The 20984-nt window shown below is 41.3% G+C and overlaps 1 protein-coding gene across 1 annotated transcript; it reads left to right on the forward strand.

Annotated features, from left to right (window-relative positions):
• The first annotated feature begins 562 nt into the window (after positions 1-562).
• smu1b (SMU1 DNA replication regulator and spliceosomal factor b) lies at positions 563-20415 on the forward strand. The gene is made up of 13 exons (XM_017705165.2): positions 563-735; positions 1435-1645; positions 4157-4309; positions 6118-6228; positions 8381-8458; positions 8926-9054; positions 10355-10474; positions 11650-11766; positions 13408-13535; positions 16119-16245; positions 16357-16524; positions 17491-17643; positions 18854-20415. The coding sequence occupies exons 1-13, from the start codon at positions 710-712 to the stop codon at positions 18950-18952; spliced, it is 1620 nt and encodes a 539-aa protein (XP_017560654.1). The 5' UTR covers positions 563-709; the 3' UTR covers positions 18953-20415.
• Positions 20416-20984: the final 569 nt, after the last annotated feature.

The following is a 20984-nucleotide window of genomic DNA, read 5'->3' on the forward strand; positions in this document are numbered from 1 at the left end:
CGCTGCGTGGTGGGCGCGCGTGCTTGCGCCCACGCCGCCAGCGGCCCGCAGCGGAAAAGTGGCGCCCGCTGGATTTCAGCACCTGGACAGCGACTCGGCGACACGCCGCAGCTCGACGCTGATTGGCTGAGAGCGAGTTCAGAGTTCTGAGAGAAATCTGTTGCTTCAGATGAGCAGGAGCGCTTCAGAACCCAGCTGAACCTGGGGGAGGGGGAGGGGGGGGGTCTGGAGCAGAGCACCGACCACAGTGAATTATTCATAACTAATATGATTGTAGTGTGACACTCACTGCGGTTTGGCTGAAGGAAGTTCGTTTAGACAGGCAGGCAGACAGACAGGCAGACAGACAGACAGACGGACAGAGAGAGACGGAACGATGGACGGAATATTAAAGCAGCTTCTTGCTTTGAATCACATTTCAGCACCACACACCTGTTCGCAACGTGGCAGGTCTGCGTGTCTGCCTTCTCGCTTTGTTTTGCCCCCTCGCCGCTTGCGTCACGCACCCGCCCCCCAACCCAACCCCCCCCACCTACCCCCCCAAGCCAAAAACTGCAACAGTTTTCGGAGAGTGATGGGATTTCAGCACGTGGACGGGGCGGTCACGGGCACGGCGCGTTCACGTGGCGCAGCATCGACACGAGGCTTGCCGGGAAAAACTGCGCGCATTAGCGCTCGAGCGGCCGAAGTGTGAGGAGCTCTCGGAGTCATGGAGCTGGACGTGGAGAGCGCAGAGTGAGTAAACAGCCAGTCCTAAGAGCGAGGACCACTGCTGTACCTCACATACACACACACACACACTAATATACCTGCATTATACTTTGTGTGCATGCCAGTCAGTGTTATGGTGTTCTTGTGGTCATCTGCTGGTCAGCCCGTTGTTGCTGCAGTGTCATTAGGACGCCTCTGTAAAGTTGCACGTGATCTCTTAGCTAGAACGATTCCCTGTAGGGACACTATATCCAGTTCTTTGACCCTTTTTTTGGTGCTAGATATACCATATACAGAACCATCCCAGTGGATTTGAACGCATATTCGGTTCTTTGCATGGTTAGATGGTTCTCTCTGTCAAGCCCGTTTGTGGTTGTTAACATGGTACAACAGGTTTCCATCGTTCGCTCACGGCGATGGTTCTGCACGCACAAAGGCGCACATTTAGCCACCGTAGGCGTCCTCGGATGACTGAAAAGCAGCTTTATGCTGCATTTTTTAGTCATTAATAACTGTTATTGTTGTTGTTATTGTTTCTGTTAATGACGTACCTGTAGACGTGTCCTTCATCAATCGCAGGCTGCTGCGGGTATTGCTGATTACGTCACTAGTCACAAAACTACAACATGTTTGCGTCCATAACAACATACTGCTCTGTGTTACACTGCTCTGTGTTACACTGCACTGTGTTACACTGCACTGTGTTTCACTTGGCCTGTGCAGCGTGATCCGCCTGATCATGCAGTACCTGAAGGAGAACAATCTGCACCGCACACTGGCAGCCCTGCAGGAGGAGACCACCGTGTCCCTGCACACCGTGGACAGCATCGAGAGCTTCATCGCGGACATTAACGATGGCCACTGGGATGTGGTGCTGCTCGCCATTCAGTACCTCAAACTGCCAGATAAGCTGCTGATCGATCTCTACGAGCAGGTGAGACGCTCCACATGTGGAGGCATCGCCACATTGACTTTGTTCTCTAATCAGTCACAAGCTTTTAGTTTGTGTCTATGGAAGGCACTCTGACAGTAGATTAAAGGGGAACTCCACCTGTTTTTCCATAATTCCTGTATAATTCAATGGTCGAGCCATTCTGAGTGGTTTGGTGTGAAGTGCTTCATTGTTGAGAAACTTACTGAGTCAGAATTGTTCACAGTGGTGGTGATAGGAACCAGACGTCCACCTCTAAAAGCTCTGTCTGATGTGTGACACATTATTTTATGATAGTTTTGAAAGCATATTTGTTGAATCCAGTCATGTTGGAGGGGTATATGCAAAATAGTCCCCAAAGGAAGCTGATTTGCTGCTATTTTGCCATCATCAACATTACACATAAAAACTGAGCAGATGTGTAGGTTCACTGGTGGTTTTGGACAGTAGAGCTTTACAGTGGTATTGATGGGAACCAGGGGTCGCAATGTCTGCAACACAAATATGGCCATTTCTTTTACTTTTCCAAAACCACCAATTTATTGATAGCAGTAAAGTAGCGGTAAATCTGAAAAATGATCTTTCAGTGGGAGTTATTTTGCACTAAATGCACTTTTTAGGCCAAAAGGTGATGTCAAGACTATCGTAAAATACTATATCTCATACCAGACAGCCCATTCATAACCATATCCTGTAATGGCTTCTGTGGGGTAGCCTTAAGGGGCATTAAAGGGGAATTTCAGAGGTTTTTTTTTATTATTTCTGCCTAGTTCATTCATTGGGATGTAAACAAAGTCATTCAGGGTGAGTTTAGAGTTGATGGTTCACTGTAAAGAAAAGTTACAGGTTCAGATTTCTTTACAGTGGCGGTGATAGAAACCAGGCACACAACCAGGAACACAAGTACAACCATTTCCCTTTTCATCAGTAGAACTCATAAATGTCTTTGCAGTTTTTCGATGTAATGTCGATGACAGTAAAATAGCGGCAAATCAGAAAAAAAATAAAGTTTTCTTTGTGGACTATTTTGCCTTTCGCCCTGCATGTACCCCTCCACCATGAATGGATAAAACAAATGTGGTTTAAGCCAAAATCTTTATAAAACTGCCATAAAACAGTGTGTCAGACATCAGGCAGAGTATTTATGACTGTAATAACTTTGTGAAGAAGCTTTTAAAGGTGGACGTCTGGTTTCTATCACCACCACTGTGAACAATTCTGACTACGTTTCTCTAGAGCGAAGTATTTCATCCTAAACCACTCTGAATAACTTTGTTTACATTTTATCCACTTAATTATGCAAGACTGACAAAAAATCAGGGGGATTCCTTATAAGATCTCAGGTATTACAACAAAAGGTATTTATTGATTACATGGGAAATAGTGTGAACTGGTTTGTTTGGTTATTGGAGTGAAGAATGGAAGCATCACCGCTGTCAAATATGATCTCTTTACTCCTATTTAAAAGGAAAAACAAATTTCTTAGTAGGTTTTTCATGTTTTTGGAAGTGAGGTTTTTGCTGCCTGCATATTTTTGCTTGTTTTACAGATTCCAGATGTTTACAGATGTTTCTGCTGTTGTTTGCCATTTCTTGTGCTGTAGGAAGTTGCCCCAAATTTCTACTTTACACACTAAAATTGCTACGCCTGAATTCGGCAACCCGAATGTTAAGAAGAGCCATTTTATCTTTTCAACAAAAATTAAAACGCCTTGGGAGCCACAACATTTTTGTCCATTGATTTAAGTAACTTTTTATCATTGTGGCTGTAAATGTGTCTCAGTATGTGCTAATGTCCCAATATAGGCTAAAATATAATATAAACAAAAACACAGACTTACTTTGTTCTTACTTTGAGCTTTAGCTCAGCTATAGCTGCTTTTCTCACATCTCCAGCAGGAAACTTTTCCTTCAAAGCAGAACAGTTTCTTGTAAAATGTCTCTCTGAAGTTGCTTCTCATTCACCAGCTTCTTGTTCTCATTTTCCCGTTCCACCTTAAATGGTGCCTGACACGCCAGAATGTAACTGCTGCACCTTTTAAGGTGGAACGGGAAAATTCAAACGAGAAGCTGGCGAATGAGAATGACTTCAGCTTCACGACTTTTTAGTGCTTGACAGTTTCTCATTGCAGATTAAATGTATCAGTAAAACTAACTGAGTGCTTATAAATGCAAATAAGTATATTCACCTCTCTCTTTTCCTTTTCGTTAGCTACTAGCTTGGTAAGAGTGTTGTCTGTGTTGCTATAGTGGCAGCAGTCTGCACGGTGAATTAGCAGTTCTACATTAACTCCAAGACCATTCATTATTAGACTGTGTTGAACGATCAGTGGAGCTTTATTTTATTACAAAGGAGGATTATTTTATTTTTACCTAAATATCTAATTCTGCTGTGGAGCCGCAACAGGGCAGTAAAAGAGCTGCATGTTGCCGACGCTTGTACTATACAAATGTGTATGTTTACGTGTGCTGATCAAGCTGGATCTAAGAGATTTCTTCATACCTCTCTATCTAGGTGGTACTGGAGCTGATTGAACTGAAGGAACTGGGAGCAGCCCGTTACTTACTGACCCAAACAGACCCCATGATCATGCTGAAGCACACTCAACCTGAGCGCTACTCCAAGCTGGAAACCCTTATCACAAGCCCAAACTTTGATGCAAACGAGGCAAGTAGGCCAAAAATGTGCCTCAACAGTCCAGAGAGTTTTTTTTGTTTTAAAGAGTTAGAAAACCTACTACAGATGATAAATCTTGGAGGCAGGAGGAACTTTCAAAAAACCTCAAGCGCAAGAGCGCAACATTTGGGTTTATTTTATCCCATCAAGCTGGCTAAAGCAGAAGAAAGCCTAATAGCTAGCATTGCTGCTAGGAAGTCGAATATCAGTCTGTATGCATATATACAGTATGTATAGAGTTGCCTCCACAATTATTGGTGCCCCTGCATTTAATACTTTGTACAGCTTCCCTTTGCCAAGAAAACAGCACTTGGTCTTCTCCTATAATATCTTATAAGGTTGAAGAATCCACAGCAGGGAATTTGAGATGAGATCATCCAGGTTCCCTAGTCCTCTCTTGCACACTCTCCTCTGTAGCTCACCCCACAGGTGTTCTGCGGGTTTCAGATCAGGGGACTGAGATGGCCAAGTCAGAAACTTTTGTGTTCAGTAAACCATTTTTCTGTTGATTTGGTGGCATCTGATGGTAGTTTTGGAGACTTGGTAACCTTAAGATGCTACTTTTTTATGCAACTCTGCAACAGTGATCCTGGGGAATCATTTGCCTCTCTTAATATCTTCTTTACTGTGCGTGGGGGCAAAATAAACTGGGTTCTTGTCCAGGCAAGTCTGCCATAGTTGCAGTCAACTGGAACATGTTAATTATTTTCAGGTGAGTAGATTTATTTATAGGCATTCAACACATTTTCCCCTTATTTGAACTGTGTTCTCTTATCTTTCCTCTGTTGAAGAATGATGAAGGGAATTCGATCTCTGTGTTACCTGCTATATATACTCCAGTGAAACAGGAGGTCATGGATTACTGCCTGAAAGTTGCAAGACATTCCGATCAACGTAAAACAGTAAAATTTAAGTGGAAAAATGCTTGTAACATTTTGTTTCTAAAAAATGTCTGGGGTTGAATACCTTACAAACATTTTACTCATTTTTACCAGGGGTGCCAATGACTGTGGAGGGAAGAGAGTACTGCTCATATATATATGTATTGGGGGGTCTATCTACCATTTATTCTATGTAGAACCATTTCATGGTTAAAAATAGTTCCTTTTCCATGGTGAAATTAACCAAAAAGGCTCTTCTAGTGTTATAAGCTGGACATCATACAAATAGGAGGACGCTTTTTGGTACTTTATAGGACCATTTTCCAAAAAACCATATACAACACATTCTCCATCAATCTGAAGAACTATTTCACCATGCAAGGAATGATTTAAGCATGAAATGGTTCTATATAGACCCCATGATTCTAAATGGAACCACTGTCCATTCTTCTTGAAGAAGAAACCTTGAGGAACCATCTTTTTTATGAGTGTAGCCTTTTTTGGGGTCACATTTCAAGATGAAATAGAGAACAGATCAGCGAATAGATTTATTATGACTTAACCAACAGTGATACTTCAGCAGTAACTGGGTAAACCGTCCAAAGACGACATAAATCATCACTAAGTTGCTGCAGAAAAGCAGGCCATGGGGGATCGTATAGTCAGAAGTGATGTTAAAAGGGTCAAAGTACTGTTTCTTTGAATGCCGTCTAAAAGCCACCTTAAAATCCATTAATATTACAAAACGAAGGAAATGTTTTAAATCCCAAATCACATGAAACTCAGTGAAGCCAGTGAAGAAAATCCACATTGAATCAGCATTTGCAGACATTTGCACTCAAAAAGTAACGATGAACCACTAAATACACAAATCATCCCATTACAGTGTTCCTTGTTTTCAATTCTGTCCCACTCCAGGCTTACCCAGAGGGCAGCAATAAAGAGAAACGCAGGCAAGCTATCGCTCAGGCGCTGACTGAAGAGGTCAGCGTGGTCCCACCCTCTCGTCTCATGGCGCTGCTTGGACAGGTGGGTTCTCCTTTCCACGTCATCATTTAACCCGAAGCCCACACTTTGAGGGCTGTTTACAATATGGCTTAAGCTACAGGCAGGTTTCACTTATCGCAGTGGACCCTGCCCTCTTTAGCCAGAGGGGGTCATTGAGATGTTACCAGTGATAAATCTGGAAGTACAACCCAAAATCCACTCTATAACAATATAAAATGCTCATACAAACACAGCAATCAGCAGGACTCACCCTCTCCAGCCAGAGTGATTTCATGTCTGTGCAGAAAAGTATCAGCAACCCAAAAGCCATCCATCCATATAAACCACATGCTACAAGTGCTTTGGTCTGAAAAGTCTCCTTGTGTCTCAAATCCTCTGATTGATTTTATAGTCATGTGGTAATCAGGGATCAACCCAGCTGAAACCGATCAGCAGCTAGTGTGCAGTGTGTGGTCTCTGGAGAACCAGTTGAAAGGGAGCTTTGGAGCATCACTATAAAGTCCTATAACTGGAGTTTAATACACACACACACACATACACACACACACACATCATCTAAACTGCTTATCCATCTGGGTAGCTGGGGCTGCTGGAGCCTATTCCAGCTGTCAGTAAGGTGGAAGGCAAGAAAACCCTGGACAGGTTGGAGTTCAACAGCACTAAAAAGCATAACTGCAATAAACAATAGAATGAAACACCAAACCTATTGCATTTTCATGTCACAAAGACTCTAGTCTAACAATTTATGAAAAGGTATCTGAGCCGACATATAAAAGTCAAAATAATAAATGCAAAGTAAAACAAAGTACAAAGTACAAGTAAATTTGAGTTTTAAAAAAATGTGCAAATTCTTAAAGATATCAAAACTGTCAGCATTTTTATGCCAGTGACATGTCTGAGTGGCCTAGTGTCTCCTGAAAATAACACCAAATCGTATGTGTGACTGTCTCACTTACTTACTTTAAAATCAAAATTATATATAAAATAATATAGTGTAAAGTGCAGTAAAACAATTCTCCAGATAAAAAAGATAAACTAGGCAGTTGAGATATCAATAGAGCAGGCCACCATAAAATAACTTTTAAACACAATAAAAAAGATTTTTATAAGTGTTGACATGCCGGCTCTTCATAAATATCACTGGAGAAAAGAACACATAGTTCAACTAGTAGTTAAAAAAATGCATAATTCAGAGTTTGTTTAGCCAGAATAAGGAGTGACTGAAATGTTAGCTACACTCCTGTGCATTTAGAAGTTGTGTTAAGAACAAGAGTGTATTAAAATGGTTAATTATCTGGGTTTTGGCATAAAATGTAATCCTGCCTTCGGAATTACAAGGGCTTGTATGTATGAAGTTTTCAGCCTCAGATGCTAATATTATCACCTGTATACAGATCTATTTTAACATCCAGTACAAAACATATGAGTGAGTAGTATAACAATAGGTTACTTCAGGTTAGTTTACTTATACAACCCCATTTCTAAGTTGGCACACTGTGAAAAATGTGAATAAAATTGCAATGATGTGCAAATCATTTAAACCCTATATCTCATTGAAAATAGGACCACAAATCCAATGTTGAAACTGAGAAATTGAATTGGTTTTTCATGGGTTTTTAAAAAACATTTGCCCATTTTGAATTTGATGCCAGCAACATGTCCCAAAAAAGTTGGGACAGGGGCAACAAAAGGCTGATAAAGTTGTGTAATTCTAAAAAAAAACACTTGGTTGTTAACTGGCAACAGGTCAGTAACATGACTGGGTATAAAAAAGCATCCCAGAGAGTCTTTCACTGTTCACCACTCTGTGAGAGACTGCACAAGCGAATAGTTCAACAATTCAAGAATAACGTTTCTCAACTTAGAACTCTGGGTTTTCGTATTTTTCATCATTTAAAATGGACTGAGGTGGAAATGCATCCTGTGGTCCGACGCATGAACATTTCTTTTTGGAAATCATGGATGCTGTGTCCTCCGGACTAAGGACCACTGTTGTTATTGGTGCCCAGTTAAATCTGGTTTTCATTACATTTTGTACAGCGTCCCAACTTTTTTGGAAATGGAGTTGTGCATCAGATATAGCTCATCTCTCTTAAATAAACTTTTAGTCACAAATATTATGAAGTCATGTATTCCTGAAGCTAGGTTGCTAAAGCCACTCTTCTCATTACAGGGTCGTATATGCGAGGGCGCCCTCTACAGGTTACAGGAGACCAAAGCGCTCAGACAGTTTGGATCATTAGCATTGTTGGTAAGTGGAACTAGAACATGATGCATTTCTTACAGATTTAGCACACTGACACACTTCAAACAACATCTGCTCTTACTGGTATGACCTAAATAACAGAAGCTTTTCATTTGATTTACCTGGTTCCTGTCCACACCCCCAACTTGATACTGTGCAAAAGTCAGAGACCACTCTTCATATAATTTCCAGTCAAAATGTCTAATAAGTAATTTATTCTGTAGAGCAGGGAAAAGATCTGAAAATATGTATTTCACAGAAGCCTGGTACTTAATGTTACTCAATCATTTTGACAGGAAATTAAATGAAGGACGATCTCTGACTTCTTCTGTACTGTACATTACTTTAAAACCAGGACATATTGTAGAGTGTCCTGTGTTGTAGTCACACTCTTTCACTCTGCCTCTCCTTTCTTCTGCTCTCCATCACCTTTTCTTTCTACTCCCTTGCTCTTTGGCTCCTTCTTCTCCCAGTCTCTGAAATGGCAGCAGCACCAAGGCCTCCTGCCCCCCGGCATGTCAATAGACCTGTTTCGGGGCAAAGCCATGATGAAGGATTTGGAAGAGGAGCGCTTCCCTACCCAGCTGTGCCGCCTCATTAAGGTGCGGTACCCATTGTGCCAGCTGTAGACCATTAGCCGAACAGTGAACCCATCTTATGAACCCAACTCTGGCAACCCAAGACTTTAGTTTCTTGGTTCAAAACATGGGTATCTTACCTCAAAACCACTCTAAAGCATCGTGTTTTAAGAAATTCACCCAGGAATGCATATTTGTCTACTTCAAATGAGAGCTAGCATGGATAAGGTAGCATCGTTACTTCATGCTGACTGGCCAGTGCTAGATTTTATTGGTAATGTGTTATTGGTTATATATTCCTCAGAGAGGGTCAAGATAGACTTACCAGTTTAGTAAGTTGGCTTAAAAAGGAGATAAAGAAACACGTGCCTTCAGAAATGTAGTGAATGAGCTAGCTAGGCTCGCACTCATTTCACGTTTTACATAATGCGCTATTAGAAAAGCAACCAAGGAATCATAACTGTTCAAATCAACTGTACATAATTAATATGTGCAGGAGTTTGTACTACATGATAAATCTGTTCTGGGGTCAGTTTGTTAAGATTTAAAACCAACCTAGATGCATATTGCTAACCCTGAGCTCAAGGCCAGAGAACTAAGCAGAGCAGCTAATGCCCATCTGCCTGATGCGCCAGTGGCCATCTTGAGTCCAAAAATTCTGTATTCATGGGGTGAAGTGGACTGACCGTTTGGCTCTCATGCGGACATGTATAATTGCTTTAGAGGCCCGAGGCTTCCTGTTGTATCCTCACTGCTCATGATTTGACAGGTATTTCAAACCTATATTCGATGTAGATATGCATAATGTAGAAATGCAGCGCAAAAATGTCTGGATTTTATTCATTTTCCTGCACAGATTAGTGCTACATTCCACTGTACTGTCAACAATGGATCCAGTCCCAGTTTTTACAGTTTACATCTGTAATCAGCATCAGCGTTTGTTTACAAGGATGCCTTCAGGAAAGCTTCAGAAAGCTTCAGCCGCTCCTTTTGGAGGTGTGGATCATTTGGAAGGCTCCAGTGATCATTTATTCCTGCCAGCCAGGAACAGCACAACATTGAATTGTTTTATCTTCGGCTCCAGTAACTTTAATGCAGCCTGTCCACAGTAGCAACATTCCCTATCACTTCAGTGTAAATGAGCAGGCTAAATGGCTGTAGGATAAATGGTCAGTGAAATGGTCCCAACCATGATGAATTCAGAACAAGTTGTTTTTGCAGCTTAGTTTCCAAATAGGTACTGTATGCATTTTTAATGCTAATTGTGAAACTTTTTGCAGTTTTTACGCAGTACATCAAGAAAATGTGCTCGTATACATTACAGTTTGGTCCAAAGTCCCACGTGGAATGTGCCCGGTTCTCCCCAGACGGCCAGTATCTGATCACGGGATCTGTCGATGGCTTCATTGAGGTTTGGGATTTCACCACTGGTAAAATATCCAAGGTGCGTCTGCGGTGTCAAAAGCTTACTTCAATTTCTATTTTCGAATTCTATTTCATTAACATTTGTTAAGTGTGCACACTGCATATGTCCTTCTGACAGCACAGCTTAATAAGCCAGCCTCCACACAGAGCATGCATGGGTGTCCCGGGCTGTAATGTGGGTATGAAAAATATGTTCCCCCTTTTAGTGCCGCCTAATTTTCTCTCAGGACTATGCATGGTTACTGTTGAACTCTCCGAGGTGTAGAAATATGGGTCACCTCAATGTTCCATGACGTGCATCCACACACGTCCACTTACACTGGCATCCAAAAATAACGTCGCCCAACTTCATTTGCTGCTGCTTTTACAGTCAGAAGACTTTGAAAAGAGTTTGTTACATAGGCTACAAATCTCTTTCCATTATGCGTTATATGTTCCTTGTATGTTTTTAATTAAGACACAACCAGAAACTTAATGATTATTGCCACTGACTGTTGTCAAAATGTGCTGAAACATTTACTGGATCTGATCCCAATCAAGGTATTTAAAGATCACCGAAATCAAATGTTACCACAGCACATTCCATATTTTCCCCATGAAAATGGAGAGGTTGTACTTCTGTATACTATAGGAATTCTCAGTACTTTTGTATAAGAATGACTACCGGTATTGTGCATAGGAGCTCATTTTTTGATGTCACAAATAGTCAAAACAGCCTCAATTCTTTAAACTAAGCATATGAATGCGTTGGTGATGTTTGGACAGTGCTGTTAGCAATCTAACAGTCAAGTGAACGTGTCTACCATTGACAACACAAATTGAAACTCGACCCCTGAAATCCTTCTCAGGTTTACCTATGCAAGGAAACACGAGCTCGTTTACTGGCAGCTAATTAAAGACACCATTAGGCCATTTTAGTAGCTTCTTGGGCATAAAAATAATACAAATTAATAGCATTTCATTAAAATCCAACATACATGTTACATCTGTAGCAGTACTTCAAACACATGTCATTTTTGAAGCGAGCCATGCTACTTCATGCTGATTTGTGTTGCTAGTGACGAGCACTGTTCCCACAACTGAGCCGAGCCATGCTATCAAAAGCAACACCAATAGGGAAAGTGTTACTGTTCCTTAGCCTTGGCTTGGCGTGTGATTGAGTGGTGCATGTATGCCCGTGTCTCCGGTGTGTAGGATCTAAAGTACCAGGATCAGGATAACTTCATGAAGATGGACGAGGCTGTGCTGTGTCTGGCGGTGAGTCACGACACTGAGATGGTGGCCTCCGGAGCCCAGAACGGCAAAATACAGGTACGTCTAGAACATCGAGACTAGTATAGCTACATGTTAAGGCTGAACCACACTGGGCTTTCTCTTGGTGTCACTTAAGCACTTCTACAGACAGTGATGGGAGCCGTTTACTACAATAATAATTTGAAAAGAAAAAATGCTGGGATAGCAGGATGCCAAGTTCCCTGCTATCAGGTTAACAGTAGGTTAAGTTAATGATTAAAGGAAGCAACAAGGTAAGTTGTGATTAAAGACCAGGCTTGAATCATAGTATACATATAGAAAGGCACGGATTACTGGTTTATAATGTTAAACTAAGAAATGATTAGTAAAGTAAAGTAATTAGTGAAACATCTGGGCTACTACGATGGCATCTGCAGAGTTTGATAACACTGGCTTTAGTACACTGTGCTCTATTTGAGCTGAGGCTAGCTGCTGCTGAGGAAGTTCAACATGGCTACATGAGCTGGAAAGCTTCTCTCACAAGGGACAAAAGTGTCTGCGGGCTACCTTTAATTAATGCAGCTATCAAGTCAATTCATTATTTAATCGTTTTAAATCAGCTGCATCTAATTACAACTGTGACCTAACTTTTTCTACTGGAGCTGCAGTTAAAGCACCCGAAGGCAGCCAGAGCAGCTGCACACCTAGAGTTAAAGCAGGTAGAGTCGATACTATCAGCTCCATTTGATTTATATTCGTTGGCATCTAGTTCTCTGCATCTGTGCATTTGATAGCAGCATAATTAATAACTTATTTGCAACATTATTATTATCAAACCCTAGCAACACTGCTGTGCCTGATACGCTCACGTGCACAGCACTATGCCACTACCATGTCAGTATCACTACTGTGCTGACAATGATCAAGCACTCAAACAGTATCTGGTCAGCAGTGGTTCTGTGCTCAGAAACTGACCAGTGATAAATGGTGTACAGGCTAGCAGATAAATCTTGCAAGACTAAAGTGTGCAATTGTACGCCTATATAGTGAACTTATATAGGAACTGGACTTCAAGACTAAAGTGGCCAGTGAGGGGAAATGCAAGGACGGTGTTTCTAATAAAGTGGCCAATGTATAGCTCATAGCCTAGAGGTCTTCAAATCCGCACCTTGTATCCAGATTCCAGTCCTGGATTTTGTAATCACTGTTATAACACTTGGTAGCCATTCAAATAGTAGTTCAGGCAGCCTCTTTCTGCTGGGAGAATCAAGATAAACTCTTTTAATGAATATAATCAAATATTTTCCTCTGTAACTCTTTTATCAGTTAAACTAGGTCACTACTGGCCTTTTCAGGGTTGTGTGTTAAGATGCTAGCAATGAGTGTGAAAGAGGAGGGGCGAGAACCCCACAAACACAGCCATGTTAAGGTAAAACGAACAGCACAACTGCAGCTTTCTTGGTGTGGAAAATGGTATTTCCATCATATTCCATTAATATGGAATTTATAGATTAACTGAAGGACCTCCGTCAAAACGGGCACGAAATGCATTTTACAGCTACTGTGATTGGGGTTAACTGTCATAACATTCAGGACCAGAAAAAAACTGGATTAAAGATCTAAGATTTAAGGAGATCACAAAACAACCACTGCACACAGTAAGCAAGCAGAGAGTGGATCTGCTCTGAGGGAACTCTTTGTATTTTTTACTTTCTCCAGCTTTGGAGGATCCACAATGGACAGTGCCTGCGCAAATTCGAAAAAGCCCACAGCGAGGCCGTCACCTGCATCTGCTTCAGCAAGGACAACAGTCAGCTACTGAGTGCCTCCTTTGACCACACCATCAGGTTTAAATTCACACTACCACTTTAGCACTTTCCCTGCTCATGCTGGGGTTTCTTCTCTTTCTCTCAAATTGCACTCAGGGGAAGGTGGATCTCACTATGATCTCCATAATGGCCTGCTTTGCTCAGTTCCCCTGGAGCTTTGTGTGAACTCTGCATTTAATTTCTTTTTAGAGGTTCAGCTGTTTGGTTTCACAGCTGCGAGTGCAGCAGCATTTAGTTGGAGTTTATGACTCCTTTGGGTTTTGACTCTCCTTTTAAAGTAAAAATTGATTTTATACTATGTTCATGCTTTAATTCAGCATGTTCACTACAATACCTATACACTACACAAAACCATCATGTACATCACATTGGCAAATCCCTGTGGTGTCAAACTATCCTGACTGATCTATAGGCTAATAAACACAACCAAACTAGTTTTAGTATAACTCCTGCTTTGGTTGCTTAACAAAGTATCAAAGAAAACAGCGAGTCTATCTTTATTCAGCACAAAAATTGACACCAGAGGAAAGTTTTTAGCCTTTCAGCCTAAGGAAAGTAGCCAAAGTGAGGTAATGCATAGCCAACTCAAAACAGCATGTTTGTAGTTGTAGTTTTTCAAATGTCCCTCCCACCTTCAAGATACATCATCAGACACAGGCTTTTCTATTCTTTAAACTATAAAATCTCAATCTAGAGACTACTGCAGCACCACTGTACAATGGGAGTAGGCATGTTTTCAACAGATATGCTGGTTACCTTTTTCATTCAGGCCAAAGCATCCCATTCAAGCCCTCGAATGGTACTTTGAGTTGTTACTGATCTATAAATAATTTCCCTCACTTTTTGTTCTATGAAGAACCATTTCCTTCTTTGTCGGTCGAAGAATCACAAATCTTAGTTCATAGCTCACTCCAGAGTGTCTAAGGCAGCTGATAGACCACATGCAGACTGATGGAAAAGGGGGAGGAGGAGGAGTTGAAACGAACCCGTCCCTCAGCGCCCAGCATCATTAAGAAGACTTCGAGCACATGTTTGCACCCAGTGTCTCCCACTGCTTCTCTCTCTCATATTCTAAATGTCCAGACTGCGGCAGTTTCTGCAGTGTCAGAGCTACGCTCACGGTGTGTGGGCGGAAAGAAAGTGTGATTTTCCACGTGCGCGGGGAGGGAGGGGGGGTAGGGGGGTGGGTATGCAGCAAGAGATCAAGTGAGAGAGCAGATAATATGTTTCTATTCCTATCTTAGACACAAGGAAAGGGGCTGACAGATGCAGATGTTTCGCTATGCCAGTTCCTTAGAGAGAGAAAGAAGAGGAAGAAACAGTGAGGCGGCGCTGTGATTGGCTTTTTATTGACAAACAAAGACTCCTCCTCGTCCGTGCTGAATCAGATTTGCGCGTGATGGGACACGTGAATGCCGAGCAGGCGTCAGATGCGGATGTAGAAGCTTCGTTTCTTTTCTAAGGGGTTTTGTACGGTGACATATCTGTCTTCTGCTGCTGGAAGATGGCAAGCGGATGGAGCATTATTTCAAAAGCAATGTTTGTGTGATTTATGGTATCTAGGCACAAAAACATTGGGAATAAGCTCGAATATCATCAGTGTTTTTAATCACATATTTATTATTAGGCCTGGTTACATGTTTAAATGCATACTGAGAGCAGGTTTTAGCAGTGTTTAGGGGTTGTCCTTTAACTATGCTATGAAATGAAGCACATTTGGGGCTGGTTTTCTGGACATGAATTAAGCCTAAACCTGCAATGTCAACGTTGTTTCACCATTAGAGATTAGTCTAAGTTTAAGATGAAACACTCAAACAGGAGAAATTTAGCTTAAAACTAGCAGTTTTTCTTATTCGTTTGACCGAATTCTCAGTTTTGTATCGTTTGTGTTTTTGTCCATCAGTGTTCTTTCACTACAACTCCCAGCATGCATTACATAAATATGTTACACGATCATTGGAAGTACCAAAAATCTGCTAGCCGATAATCTAGATGCAAACGAATACATTGGGGGTGCTAGCTGACACTGTGACAATGATCTAACATTAACTGTTCACTAAATCTTTTCTCTGTTGAAAGAATAATTAAGCCAGCAAGTGAATAAAAATTCAAACAGCTCCTCAAGTATCTACCCACAAGCATTTGTAGTCCTTCAGAATTTACTTCCACCTTCAAGATACACCAGAAAGGGCTTCTCTAGTCTTTACAGCATGAAATCCATTTCAACCCATGTAGTACCACCACTGTTGAGTCAGCATTTAGAAATTAAAGTGCCAAAAATTGCTATACCACTTTTTTTCCCCAAAAACCCTTCAGTACATGATTCCTTAGAGAACATTTTTGATAAATGGAATGTGTGATTATGAAGGACCTGTTGCAAGTTTAAAAAACCTCTTCATAAATGTAAAGGTTCTAGGAATTAAATTGGTAAAAAAAAAAAAACAATATGTGAAGGTTCTTTTGAAAGTTTTCCCTCTTAGAAGCTTTTTTTAAATTATCATAGTAGATGCTTTACTTGGATAGTCCAATGCAGAGGCTTTGTAGATAATTGTCATTAAAGAGAGATACAGATTATGTCTAACGACTGTTTAAAATCACCAGACTTCACGGACTGAAATCAGGAAAGATGCTGAAGGAGTTCCGAGGCCACACATCCTGCATAAACGACATAGTCTTCTCGCACAATGGCCATTACATCATCAGCGCTTCAGCAGACGGCACCGTCAAGGTAAATCTGCCTTGCTACTTTGATCTACCCTGATTACCGGATTAAATATGCCACAGCTGCTGAGTCATTTACAACACTGGCTCTCCACTCTTTAACACGCCCCTTTCCCAGATCTGGAACGCAAAAACGACCGACTGCACCAACACCATCAAAACGCCAGACATCCCTGAGGGAGCAGACATCACAGTAAACAACGTCGTTCTCGTGCCCAGAAACCCAGAGCACTTTGTGGTGTGTAACAGGACCAATACGGTGGTAGTCATGAACATCCACGGCCAGGTAATGATCAAACATCAGATGTCTTCCATCCATGCTTTACATCAATCATGGCTAATACACAAGCTTGCATCGAGCACTAGAGCTTCTAACAAAGTCTGAGTATACATTTCATCTCTATAAAGCATCATCTGCTTGCTCTTATGAACTCGCTTGCTTAACAAAGGAATCTGATTAGTATTATGAGGTGCCTTAGTCCTTGAAGAGGTTTCCCCCTTTAATAGATATGATGTAGACAGAGCCATTCAAAGCAGTTTGATGTGCAATGCATGATCCTAGAGAAACTCAGAGTCACAATTGTTCACATTAGAGATGATAGGAAGTTTAATGCCTCTAATGGTTCTTGGATGGAGAAACTGTAGAGAACTTTGCTTACATCTGAATAATTGAATTATTGTAATTTAGGGTTATAGAGTTGTACCCAGAGTCGTGGCTCCCAACCCTGGGAGTATCTATAGACTGAACTCAATTTACGGCTGACCAATAGGGATGTCTCCTAACTCTTCTCCTATTGGACAGGCTTGATTTTGTGCTTGAGTCATTTACCTAATAGCTCTTGCTTCCTAGCAACAGTTGGTGTTTCCGATGCTCTTAAACTCTTTTTAATTAACTAATTTGTCAGATTGGGTGTATTAGAAACAAGGAAACACTGTAAAATACGCAGGGCACGGAAACTCCAGGACAGTGTTTGGGAAATCCACTGATTTACAGAGCTAATGTACTCAGCGAATGGCATTAAAATACTAAGCCGTGTCTTGGGCTTATCTGACGACTTGCTGGTGAATCCCCTGGAGGCCGAGACGTTGGTCTCTCCCACTCATTTTTTCTCTCGGCTGCTTGCTGACTCACTCGCTCTCTGAACCCACTTCCTCCTCCTCAATCTTTCACTCCATCTGCTCTCTTGCTCTTTCTTCCTGTTCCTCCCTCTCATTATCTCTCTCTCTCTCTCTCTCACTCTCACTTTCCAAGGTGCTGAGGAGTTTCAGTTCAGGCGTGAGAGAGGGGGGAGACTTTGTGTGCTGCACATTGTCTCCTCGCGGGGAGTGGATCTACTGCGTGGGAGAGGACTATGCGCTCTATTCGTTCAGCACCATCACCGGCAAACTGGAGAGAACTCTCACGGTAACTGTCCTTCCAGTCCACATGGTCTGGCATTCTAGTGGTTTTTAATTCCAGAAGCACATGCAAGTGACAGTCAACAAAGGCAATTAGCAACAGCGACAATTATGGAAAAAAGGCTGATGACAGTCAAAGACCCTGTATAATGCTGAGGTGAAACACTGCCAATCTAACAGACTGCAGTTCACCACGAGACGGGTTATGACAGATTGTCTTCTGTAGTTTAACTGCAAACACTCTTGTTGCACAGATCTTTGAAGGACTTCAAATGACTGGTTTTGTGGATGGGGACAAGGGGGTGAGGGAGAACTACAGAATAGTTACTCAGTTGAATAACAGTTGATAGATTGATCATAAAATTAATTAGTTTCAGCCCTAGTCAAAAGGACTACTTGCAGTCATGTATCAGTAGTAGCTCTTGCCCACTTTAGAATTCGGAATTGACATGCTAAGTTAATCTATTCTTCAGCCTGGTAACTGTCCACAGGAGGTGCCCTGTGGACGATCACCATTTTCTTGAACTGATGTTCAACTTAATATCTATTAAATTCCAATTTGTAGCCATTGAGCATCTGTGGATAAACTATAGTGTCCCTTTTAAAAATAAAGTGAGTATGAAAGTCAGGGATTTGTCAATGTATCTGAAAGACAATAAAAGGGCACTCTGGCCAAAATGGTCAATTTAACAAGTGCTGTCTGTTGTAAACATGACAACTGGCCATGTACAGTAGTGCCACTGTAATCTTGAGAGTAAACAGAAGGGAAAACACCCTTCTAAAGATGCATCTTGAAGGAGGGAGGAACTACAATGGCTCTGGGGTGAATACATGAGGGCAGGCAGTTTACATTTTTATATTTTTAGTTGGCACATTTGGCTGCCAAATGCAGAAAAATGACATGACTGCTAGGAAGCCGGCTGTCACAGCTGTATTTATCAGCTCCTACATGAGCAGTGATGAAGGGATTCATAGTAGCTGTATGCCATATTTGGATAATGTATGCTGGGTACTGTAGTCAGAGGAATTGACAAACCCATAAGAAGGATTCAAACTGATGGAGCTGAGAGACGCAAATCTGTGCAACAGTTTATGACACAACACACAAAATATTAAATGCTATTTGTTGGCCGGAATACCCCTTTAAGTATTCTTCAGTATCCGCTAGCTCAATTCTATATTGTCCCCTAATAACACAAACATGTCCACCTCCACAGGTCCATGAGAAGGATGTCATCGGCATAACCCACCACCCTCATCAGAACCTCATCGCCACCTACAGCGAGGACGGCCTGCTGAAGCTCTGGAAACCCTGAAGCCCTTCCACTTAGCAGCGTACACTATATGAACTACATAGTCTGCGTTTCTGTAGTGGTTCCAAGTCCTGATTCTGTGGTACTCCTGTACATACAGGTCTCTGGAGTTATGTATCAGTATTTAGTCTGACATTTGAAAGTCTTCCATTCGGTGATAAAAGATTCATATTTATCCAGTAATCTAGAAACGACAGTGGTAAACAACAAAAACGATTCAGCTTAATCTTCACCTAATCCACATATCATCTGTGGCAAATCACTCAAGGGAGTCTGGATCTACTAGAAATTCACTGAGGAATTCAGAAACATGGAGGTCAACATTTCAGAGGTATACCGGTCAGACTATATAATTGGTCATCCAGGCTACACATTCTCCCAAAAAGTGAGGACTACCAGACAGAGAAATAAACTAGGCCACGAAAGGAGACCAAAGAGTGTATAGGACCTGTGCATCATCTTCACTTTACAAAGCCATGTTTCCTCTCACGTCTCCACTGCATGAACATAGGGTACATATTCTTCGTGAAGGGATCTGTAGCGTCGTCTATGTCAGTGTATGCATGCCAGGTGTAGCCTTATGAAACTACACATAACTGGTTTTTATCCTCCTGACATTGTCTCAACTAGAAATAGCCTTTGTAGACCTTCAGTGGCATCACTCCTGGTTACTGGCTGGAATATGAAAGGACTGGGGTTGTTCGACCAGTGAGAACACGTAGCTTCCCAGTGCAAGTTCATTACGAAAGCCATTAGAAGGAGGCGAGGTTTAGTGGAATTTGCTATGAGGCCTGAAACGGACCCAGTATTAGATCTACTAATGAACATTGTTATGTGGATACATGGTTAAATGTTCTATTTCAGTATAATTCTTGTGTGAAGGCTTGGTGTGTTTTAACACTTGACTTCACACTTGCATGCAAGTTGACCTTGGTTATGCAACAATGGAAATATGCTGTATGTTTGCGTATTGTACGTATTACGTTAAGATTTTGGTATTTATATAATCAAAGATGTTCTCATATGTGTTTATAGACAGTGGATTAAGGTGATTTTACTATGTAAATTTCATTAAGAGGCATTAAGTACCGGAAAACGAAATGATTTCATTCCTGCGGTCAAAATGAAAACGGGATACATTTTCTATCCTTTCATTATCTAGCTGGTTTACGTTAAGTAGCTTCGTTCTGATTTTTATGGCAGGTATTGACTTTGCTGTACAAGTAAAACTAACTGCATGTGATGTGAGAAAACTGCCAACACACTGTTAGACTTGCAGGTCAAATTTCCACCTGCATATACATCTGGAAACGAAGGTTAAAGTATTTTGCATTTTACAGTGCAGATGGGCTGTGAGGTGGTTTGCTTAAATGCAGGCCATTGAGGCCAGGTTCAGTCTCAGGTTGCCAGAGTTTCTCTGCCAAAATGGTTCAATAAAGGCTTATTGTTCCTACTTACTTTTCTTTTTCTGTGTCTGCCTCAGTTTTGTTATATACATTGCTGGAGTCCCTGTTTTCAAACAACATCAAACCTAATTTGTTGACCCTCCCCTTGAAATGGCTATTAAGCACCAGTTCATTTTTCAGCATCAGCAAAAAGCAACATATTTAACTGAGACATTTAACACATTTCCAAAATTCAGTCTTGGAAGCTGGTTGCATTTTCTGCTCCTTACAATCCCTTTTGCTCTATATTCTACTATTTTTTTGGATCTCTAGTTTTGTTCGTTTCCCCCAGTTGTTTTCCTTTGACGTTCCTCTTCCATATGCAAACGGATCATGTAATCCACTGTCTAATCTAATCTATGACAACGCGTCATCTTCGCATAATTTCTTCTGAAAAATGAATAACCTGTACATAACAGCTGTTTTTGACTTTAAATTAACACAGAATGGTTTCTGACATTTGCACATGTATAAAATGATTTAATATCATGGGTTTCAAAAAACGTGGAGGAATCGGTGAAAAAAAAAAAAATCTAGAAATTTATTATAAACTGAGCTGTAGTTTATTCCATAATAATTTACAAAGCTAC

The sequence above is a fragment of the Pygocentrus nattereri genome, chromosome 22 (genome assembly GCF_015220715.1).
Source record: "Pygocentrus nattereri isolate fPygNat1 chromosome 22, fPygNat1.pri, whole genome shotgun sequence".
NCBI classification, from domain to species: domain Eukaryota; kingdom Metazoa; phylum Chordata; class Actinopteri; order Characiformes; family Serrasalmidae; genus Pygocentrus; species Pygocentrus nattereri.